This window comes from Macaca nemestrina, chromosome 2, assembly GCF_043159975.1.
Source record: "Macaca nemestrina isolate mMacNem1 chromosome 2, mMacNem.hap1, whole genome shotgun sequence".
NCBI classification, from domain to species: Eukaryota; Metazoa; Chordata; class Mammalia; order Primates; family Cercopithecidae; genus Macaca; species Macaca nemestrina.
In genome coordinates, this window is record NC_092126.1 from 170,456,142 (window position 1) to 170,466,310 (window position 10,169).

The 10,169-nt window shown below is 38.6% G+C and overlaps 1 protein-coding gene across 7 annotated transcripts in view; it reads left to right on the forward strand.

Annotated features, from left to right (window-relative positions):
• Window positions 1-10,169, forward strand: part of LOC105470390 (cilia and flagella associated protein 44) — a 150,139-nt gene that overhangs the window by 134,232 nt on the left and 5,738 nt on the right. For all 7 annotated transcript variants that reach the window (XM_011722332.2, XM_071092407.1, XM_024789295.2 and 4 more), the window contains 2 exons: window positions 6,567-6,727; window positions 8,637-8,771. In XM_011722332.2, the coding sequence (XP_011720634.1) occupies window positions 6,567-6,727; window positions 8,637-8,771 (296 nt within the window). The remainder of the gene's footprint in view (window positions 1-6,566; window positions 6,728-8,636; window positions 8,772-10,169) is intronic.

Below are 10,169 nucleotides of genomic sequence, written 5' to 3' on the forward strand. Positions count from 1 at the left end.
TGATATTTATATCATTTTGTGGTTCACTTTATTGAACCAATTTTTGAGTTATCCATAAACTACAGATAGTTTATTCACTTTACTGCTACAATATTCCATTGTATGAATATTAAAGATTTTATTTAGCCTTCTATTGATGGATATTTAAGATATTTCTTAGTTTTCATTATTACAGACACTATTACAGTAAACCTTTTTGTACACATCTCCCTGTGCACATGTGTGAGAAGGTGAAGCCTAGTACTGGATCTGTGGTTTACAGAGGGATATGTACATTTTCAGCTCTCCTGGGTATTGCCAAGCTGCACCTAAAGTGGTTGAACAAATTTATCCTCCCCCGGCAGTGTGTGAGAGTTACTCAGGCTCCGTATTGTCAGCAACACTTGATATTATCAGACTTTAATATTTTTGCCAGCCTGTGAGATGTTAAATTATATTTTATTGTGGTTTTTATACACATTTTTTGATTGCTGATGAAGTTAAACATCTTTACATACATTTGTTTGCCAGTTATTTATTTTCTTTTCTGTAACTTGCCTGTCCCATCCTTTGCCCATTTTTGATTTCTACTTTTTGTTTTTAAATTGATTTTAGGGAGTTCTTAATATGTTCTTTTTGTCCGTGTAACGCACTGCAAATCTCTTCTAGTTTGTAACTTGTCTTGTCTCTTTTTTTTTTTTTTTTTTTTTTGAGACAGAGTCTCACTCTATTGCCCAGGCTGGAGTCTCACCTCTCTCGCGGTGGTGCAATCTTGGCTCACTGCAACCTCTGTCTCCTGGGCTCAAGAAATTCTCCGGCCTCAGCCTCCGAGTAGCTAGGATTACAGGTGCATGCCACCACGCCCGGCTAATTTTTGTATTTTTTAGTAGAGACGGGGTTTCTCCTTGGTGGCCAGGCTGGTCTCGAACTCCTGACCTCAGGTGATCTGCCTGCCTTGGCCTCCCAGAGTGCTAGAATTACAGGCGTGAGCCACACCATGCCACCATGCCCGGCTATCTTTCTTTCTTTCTTTCTTTTTTTTTTTTTTTCTACTTTGTCTGGTGTATCTTTTGGATACAGATGTTTTAAATCTTAATATAGTAATTTTTATCAATCTACTTATTTGTGGTTTGTGCACTATGTGTATGTATGTGTGTCTTGCTTAAGAAATCCTTTCCTGTTTTGAGATCATAAAGATATTTTTTGGTCCAACGATTCCACTACTGGGCATATATCCAAAGGCAATGAAATTAGTAATCAGTATGCAGAGGAGATATCTGCACTGCTATGTTCACTGCAGTATTATTCACAATTGCCAAGACACAGAATCAACCTAAGTGTCCATAAACAGATGAGTGGATAGAGAAAATGTGGTATATGTACACAACGAAATACTATTCAGCCTTAAAAAAGAAGGAAACCCTATTATGTGCAACAACACGGATAAACTTGGAGGACAATATGTTAAGTGAAATAAGAGGCACAGAAGGAAAATACCACATGACCTCACTTATATGCAGAGTATAAAAAGTTAAACTCATAGAAACAGAATAGAATGATGGTTACCAGGGTCTGTGGTTGTTGGCTGGGGTACCGTTTGGGGAGATGTTGGTCACAATAAAAAATTTCACTGAGATTCAAAGAACAATTTCAAGAGATCTATTGTATACTATGATTACTATAGTTAATAACAATGTGTTATATTATTGAAAATTGCTAAGAGTAAATTTTAAGTGTTCTCACAACAAGAAAAAGAAAGTATGTGAGGCAATGCATAAGTTAATTAGCTCAATCTAGCTATTACATAATGTATATGTATTTCAAAACAGCATGTTGCACATGATAATATATACAATTTTTGTCAATTTAAAAAGATAATTTTCAGTAGTTTCCTAATTAGTAGTGCCCTTTGCATTTGGGTTTTTAATCCACTTAAAATTGAGGTATAGAGTATAAGATGTATAATGTAAAGATAATTATCTTTTAAACTACTTTAGCAATTCTTGATATGTGGAACATACATATAAGCAGTGGAGAATGACAACAGAATGAACCCACCAACCCAACTTATTGACAATAATATTACCAACACTGTAACATCTACCTGTGTGTGTTCTTTCCATCCCATTCTCTGTCTCCCCATATTCAGAGATAACCACTATTCCCAATTTTGTGTTTAACATTCCCTTTCATTAAAAAATAGTTATAGCATATTTACATGTATTTCTAAATAATATATTGCTTTAGAACTTTGTAGAAATACTATATCATATGTAGCTTTTTGAAACATACTGTTTCATTTAATATATTCCTAAGAGTAGATGTGGTATAGCATATAGCTGTTGTCTTCATTGTTGTAAAATATATCATATGATTCTACTAAAATTATTCATTCTTCTGCTGACATTTAAATTGCTTTATGTTTTTTTGCTTTGACGATTCTGCTATGAAAATTCTTGTACATGGGGTATGTTTACAAGCGTTTCTAAAAGTATAAGGGTTTCATACCTAAAAGTAGAACAGGGTGGTAGGGCATAGAAGTGTTTAACTTTAAAAAATAATGTCACATTCTCTTCCAAAATGATTATATCAATTTACACTCCAATCAGTGGTACTTAAGAGTCCCCTTTGAGTTACATACATCATTGAAAATACATAATCTTATTAGACTTTGAATTTTTGCCAAACTGGAAAGTATAAAGTGGTGACTCATGGTCTTAATTTCATTTTCCTAACCACTAATAAGGTTAAGCACATTTTGTACATCTTTGGGCCTTTAATGTTTTCTATTCTATAAAATGTCTGTTTGTATATTTTATTCATTTTTCTCTTGATTTGTTTGCCTTTTAAAAAATTGATATGTAGGAGTTAATTTTTTTGATCCTAGTCCTTTGTTGGTTATGGGTTTTTCAAATATCTTCCTTTGGTTTTTTGTTTTCACTTTTGTGGAGGCTTTTTAAAGATAATTAAAAATTTGTTTTCAACTTTTATTTTTGGTGGGTACATAGTAGGTATATATATAAGATATATGGGATATTTTTATATAGAGATACAATGTCTAATAATCACATCAGGGTAAATGAGGTATCATCACCTCAAGCATTTATCCTTTGTGTTACAAACAATCCAATGATACTCTTTTCGTTATTTTAAAATGTACAATTAAGTTATTATTGACTATAGTAACCCTGCTGGGCCATCAAATACCAGAGTTTATTTATTCTATCCAACTATTTTTGTACCCATTAACCATTCCCACATCCCCACCCCCACTCTCCTTCCCAGACTCTAGTAACTGTCATTCTACTCTATCTCCATGAGTTCAGTTGTTTTAATTTTTAGCTCTCATGAATAAGGGAGAGTATGCAAGTTTGTCTTTATGTTCCTGGCTTATTTCACTTAATGTAATGACTTCAGTTCCATACATGTTCTTGCAAATGACAAGATCTTTCTCTCATTGAGACAGGGTCTCACTCTGTCTCCCAGGCTGGAGTGCAGTAGCGCAATCCTGACTCACTGCAGCCTTGACCTCTTGGGCTCAGGTGATCCTTCTGCCTCAACCTCCTGGGTAGCTGGGACTACAGGCATACACCACCATGCCTGGGTAATTTTTTGCATGTTTTTGTAGAGATGGGATCTTGCTATGTTGCCCAGGCTGGTCTCCAACTCCTGGGCTCAAGCAATCGCCTGCCTCAGCCTCAGAAAGCCTAGACTTACAGGTGTGAGTCACTGTGCCCAGCTGAATCTTATTTTTTAATGGCTGAATAGTACTCCATTGTCAACATGTACCACATTTTCTTTATCCATTGTCTGTTGGGGGACAGTTAAGTTGCTTCCAAATCTTGGCTATTAGGAATAGTGTTGCAATAAATATGGGAGTGTAGGTTTATCTTCAGTATACTGATTTCCTTTCTTTTGGGTATTTATCTAGCAGTGGGATTGCGGGATCATATGATAGCTCTGTCTTTAGTGTTTTGAGGAATCTCCAAGCTGCTCTCCAAGTGGTTGTACTGATTTACATTCCCACCAACAGTGTATGAGGGTTTTGTTTTCTCTACATCCTCATCAGCATTTGTTACTGCCTGTCTTTTGGGTAAAAGCCATTTTAACAGGGGTGAGATGATATCTCATTGTAGTTTTTATTTGCATTTCTCTGATGATCAGTAATGTTGAGCACATTTTCATGTACCTGTTTGCCATTTGTATGTCTTCTTTTAAGAACTATCTCTTCAGATCTTTTGCCCATTTAAAAATTGGGTTAGTATATATTTTTCTATAGAGTTGTTCAGGCTCCTTATATATTCTGGTTATTAAGCCCTTGCAGATAGATAGTTTGCAAATATTTTCTCCAATTCTGTGAGTTGTCTTTTTACTTTGTTGATTGTTTTATGGTGGCTTTTGATGAACCATAACTATGTGATTTTAATTGATCAACCTTTTATTTTAGGGTTAATAATTTCTAAGTTTGTTTTTTAAATTGCAGTAAAATAATAAAGCATAATATTTATGATTTTAACCATTTGTAAGTGGACAGTTCAATGGCACTAAGTACATTCATACGATTGTTCTACCATCACCACCATCCATCTCCAGAACACTGTTCATCTTCCTGAACTCCATATCCACTAAACAGTAACTCCCATTTTCCTCTCCCACCGCTCCAGGAAACTGCCACTCTACTTTCTGTCTCTATGAACTCGAGTACTCGAAGTACTTCATAATGAGGAGAATAATACAGTCTTTGTCTTTTTGTGACTGGCTTATTCTATTTAGATAATGTCTTTCAGGTTCATCCATGTTGTAGCGTGTGTCAGAATTTTCTTCCTTTTTAAGGCAAATAATATTCCATTATATGTACATGCCACATTTTGTTTACCCATTTATTTGTCAATGGGCAGCTGGATTGCTTCCTACTTTTTGGCTATTGTGAATAGTACTGTGATGAACATGAGTGTACAAATATCTATTTATGTCTCTGCTTCCATTTCTTCTGGATATGTGCCCAGAAGTGGGATATAGGGCTGGACCATATGGCTTAGAAGTGATGAATAACACTGCAGTTAGCTTGTTGCCTTTCTCCATCCCTAGATCCAATGGGGAAGAAGAAGAGAGCCTAGAACATGAGGGTGAGAAGGAGAAAGTTCTATCCATTCTAGGGAGAACACAGCCCATGGCCGTGGGGAATGTGGGTAGTAAGTGTTCCAGCAGACTTTATGTCCCTAGTGAGCATTACCTGGCCTCGTCAGCTCAGGAGAAGGACATTGGGCTGGCTCCACAATGGAGCTGGCAAGGATCAGAGTACATGTTCTGGTATGTGAGGCTGCTGTGCGAGAGGGCAACCCCTTGCATGGGGGTGGAGCTAAGGGGAAATCAAAGCTCTTACTGAGGAGGCCAGGCAGGCAGCCACAGGCCAGCACACGTGCCCATCATCCATTCATCATTTCATTTGTATCACTGATTATCATGGCCACCACATTATACATGTCCGTGGGGTAACACGTAGGATAGAAAGTGAGTAGCCTCTCCTGGATTGCACATAATGGCAGCCATGCCAATTGTACTATTCTAATTCAAATGTAAATTGTAACAGTTATGCCCAAATACTAATTTCTGCACTATAAAATAATTGAATCATCTCACTACATATTAAGGCCCTCAGACTTTGCTCAGGGGAGAGTCTGGACATTGAGGAAGTCCTGTTGGAAGATCATGTTTTCCTGGAGAGGTGTTCTAGTGTTCTCACATTGGGGAAAGAAAAAAAACCAAAGTAAAAGATACTGCATGTTAGATATGACATGTTAGATAATTGCTAAGAAGAAAAATTAAACATGGATTGAGACAAAGAGTGCTGAGGTCGGCAGGGGCAGGGACAGGCTCCATGGAAAGGCAGCACGCCTGATCAAACGCGGTTCTCCCTGGCTAGAGGGTAAGAGCCTGCCCTTAGACACAGCTCCAGTGTCAGCTTGCTTTTAGAAAATGGGCTGGGAGGAGTAAGCCATATGGGTCTCTGGGGAAGAGCAGTTCAGATTGGAGGAAAGGAGGCTGGGGCGAGCCTGGCATGTTTGAGAAGCACAGAGGAGGCCAGTGTGTCTAGAGCAGGGTGGTAAGGAGGAGAGGCATGGGAAAGCAGGGGGAAGAGAAAGCAGGCTAGGCAGGCTGACCATACAGGGTCTCCTGAATTCCCAAAGGGACTGTCGTTATTTACTTGGAGTAAGATGGAGACTTCTCTGAAGTGCCTGCTCTGTTCTTAATACTAGATGCTGTAAAATGCCATATTTGAAAAAGTTGACAAGCTCATAATCTAGTCGGTGCCTGTTAAGAGTCTGAGGAGGGGCAGATCAGTCTGTGAGCCACTTGGGAACATTGAGTCAGTTTTATACAGGATTCAGAAGGTGAAAAGACAATACTGAATGGGCATTTTAAATGAGGAAAGCAGCAGGCAAAAAATCACGGAAGAAAAATCACTGATGACATAAAATCTTTCACCGTCTTGCAAAAGCAGTTCCTTAGAACTTTATTGTTTCTGGTGTTCATTTATAACAATGGGAGCCACTGAACAACCTGAGCCAGTGACTGTCTTCTTTTAGAAATGGAGGAAACAGTCCGTCAGCTCATGATCAGCAAGTTCGGCCGTGTGGTAAACCTGGAAGCCCTTCAGACGCTTTCTGTTAATACAACACTTGAAGAACTGAAGATCAGAAAACTTCGAAAGGAGCTAGCGAATGCGAAGGAGATGAAGATGTGGGAGGTAAGGAGGAGAAGGCAGGTGATCTTTGGTTGAATCTAGTTGGAGGCAAGAAATCCCAGGGAGCAGGAAGTGGTACCGTGAAGCATCTATGTAGCTGGAGCCAGTCTGCAAGCCCCCTTTGGCTGCCCCAGGATCTTGGGCCTGTCTCGGCTTCCTTACTGTTCACTTAGTTAGAGGGACTTGTTTATCTTGGAGTGAGAGCACCAGCACTAGGTTTTGGGGTCCAGGGTGCATATAAATATGACGTGAAATGGATGAAAGATTATGGAGAGGTCCCATTTTGAGACTTACATTAATGTATAAATGTTCTGCAGGCAAAAATTATATTTTAAAATGCTCAGCATCACTAATCATCAGAGAAGTGCAAATTAAAACCACAATGAGAAAATGAAATATCATCTCACAGCATTCGTGTAAAGAAAATGTGCTGTGTATGTGTGTATGTATGTATATGTATATAGAATACCATGGATTACTATGAAGCCATAAAAATATGAAATCATGTCCTTTGCAACAACACAGATGGAGCTGGAGGCCATTATCCTACATGAAATAACTCAGAAACAGAAAATCAAATACTGTATTCTCACTTATAAGTGGGAGCTAAACAATGGGTACATGTGGACCTAAAGATGAAAATAATAAACACTGGGGACTCCAGCATCCAGGGGAGGATGGTGGGGTGAGGGTTGAAAAATTACCTACTAGGTACGACATTTGCTATCTGGGTAATGGGTCCACTAGAAACCCAAACCTCACTATTACACAATATACCTAAGTAACAAACTTGTACATGTATGCCTGAACCTAAATTTTTTAAAAAAGTATAACTACTCTGACAGTTTTAGAAATGGAGCAGCTCTCCTCTCAGGCTAGAATTGTATTACTGTATGGCTTTTGCATGCTGTGCCAATTTGGAAATGATGAAACACCTTTAAGTAATAAATTTGGTAACAAGTCATAGACTGGCTGACAGAGTCTTAGAGGATGTCAATGCCTACATATTGTTCCCTGAGCCATGAGATGAGCCATGCCCTTGTTCCAGCCTGATTCGGTGGTAGGAGCTTTCACAAAGATTTTATAAGTCCACAAAATCATGATGACTTCTCCAGCTTCCTGTCTTATCTCATTAGCAGATGGGGTAGGAGGAGAGCTTCCTAGTGCTGTGTTGTCTAACGGTTCCATCTCAACTTTTCTAATCCAACATGTACCACTGTACTTTAAAGAAGCAAATAGTGTTCATGTCAGTGGGACTGGTCCCTATTAAGGGAATGTTGGCAATAATATATGCAATCTAAAATAATTTGTTGGAAGCCTGGGCAATATAGTGAGACACTGTCTCTACAAAAAATAAAAAAAATTAGCTGGGTGTGGTGTTGCACACCAGTAGTCCCAGCTATTTGAGAGGCTTAGGCAGAGGATCACTTGAGCCCAGAAGTTTGAGATTGCAGTGAGCAACTAATGGAGCAATAAGAAAACAAAAGAAAGCCATTATACATATGTGTGGCCATTGAAACCATCTACCTTAAGGGTCCAGGGCCAAGACTGGGGAACGATGGAGAAAGAGCAATATAGAAAAGTTAGCTGCTTAAATTATCATCCTTCCTTTTAAGTAATGAGTACCAGCAATCAGTATGCATAGTGATTTCATTCCTCAATAATACAATGATGTCCATATCTATCTTATTTCTACCTACTCCTATTCTTGAGCATGCTTACATTTTTATCTTTAATCAAACCAGGCCCAATGCAATTGTTTCTGTTGCATTTTCCTATTGGCTTATGATTATATTTTCATATGGGCACATTGTTCCATTTGCCTGATAATTTTGACCAAATCTGGACACTCATTTTTCTTCATTTCTTCTCTTATTCACTACATCTATTTTGCATCTTCCTACCCTGGTAGGAAAAGATTGCTCAAATGCGATGGGAACTGATGATGAAGACAAAAGAACACACCAGAAAGCTTTATCAGATGAATGATTTGTGTATTGAAAAGAAGAAACTTGATTCTCGGTTGAATACACTACAGAATCAGCAGGTATGTTCTTTTTCTTCAGACCCTTTTTCAGAACTGAGGAAGCTCTGTTAAAGGTAGCTATTCACAAGAATGTTAAGTACTGGCATTTAAACAAACCTTGCTTGATCTTGGACCACTTCCAGACCATCTGCATCCCTCAGGACACTGAGTTGGTGTTAGCCACATTACAGTGGGCCTGAGGGACTAGCTTTATTGAATGCCTCTTGGGTGCCATGAACTCATATACGTACTAATCAATAGAATTGCCTTGGTCCTGGAGACGTGTAAGGTTACTTAGGCATAAATAATGACACCATTATATTCCCTGAATTTGGTGTCAAACATCTATTTCCAATATCTGCTTATTTCATTTGACTTGAAGTGGGCATCTCGAATGGTGAAATCTACCTGGTTATCTTATTAAAATGCTTGTTACTTTGTGTGGGTTTCAACTTGCTATTATGTAATATTTAGCCAGCCTAACGTTATACTTAATACATTGTGTGTGGTGGATAATACTTAATAAATATTTACCCAATCCAAGTCTTGCCCTCTACAAACCTAACACGTGTATAGCATATTCTAAACTCGATGTTATATACTTAACAATATTACCTGCAAAAGGCCAGTTGTTTCTCTTGGTCTTCTTTGCTTTATATTTTCTTTCAGCACCCTGGAAATGGTCTAAGCTAGGTGTTCTAACAGTTTGGTCCTCTGAAGAGGAGCATCAGCATCACCTGGGAACTTGTTTGAAATGCAGGTGCTAAGGCCCCAACCCAGCTGTACTGCTTCAGAAGCCCTAGGAGAGGGGCCCAGCAGTCTGCATGAACCAGCCTTCCCAGAGATTCTGAGGCACACTAGAGTTTAAGAATCATTGGTCTAAACAAAAGTCCCACAGTAAGAAATAATGCCGTTTATTCCATGAAAAGTGAATTAGGAGGATTAGGAAGCCTTATAATTGAAGATTAGATGTGAAAGAAGACTAGAATTTGAATGTTGAGGGGTCTTTTTCCACTGAAGAACTTTTGAGTGAAGGATCAAGGCAGTGTTTGAGAACGTTAATACCTAACCCAAATCTTCACAGATTGAGCAGTCAGTCAACATGTGTTGAGCTGATGTGCTTTGATCAGTCCAGATACGTTGGAGAGGAAACAGCTTAGAGGCAGGAGAGCAGTTGAATGGGAGAGGAAGTTACTAGTATTTGTCTCTTTACACAGTATATCTTTACATGTATGGCCTCTTCACATAGGATATCTCATTTAATCCTCAAAACACTACTTTCTAAAGCTCCGAGGAGCTCGGTAACTGCTGAAGCTCTCAGAGCTAATGCATGGTGAAGTTAGTTTTGAAATTCGGGTTTGTCTGCCTCCAATGCTGACTCCATTGCTTCTTACAATGATGTAGGCGTGAGTTGGGATA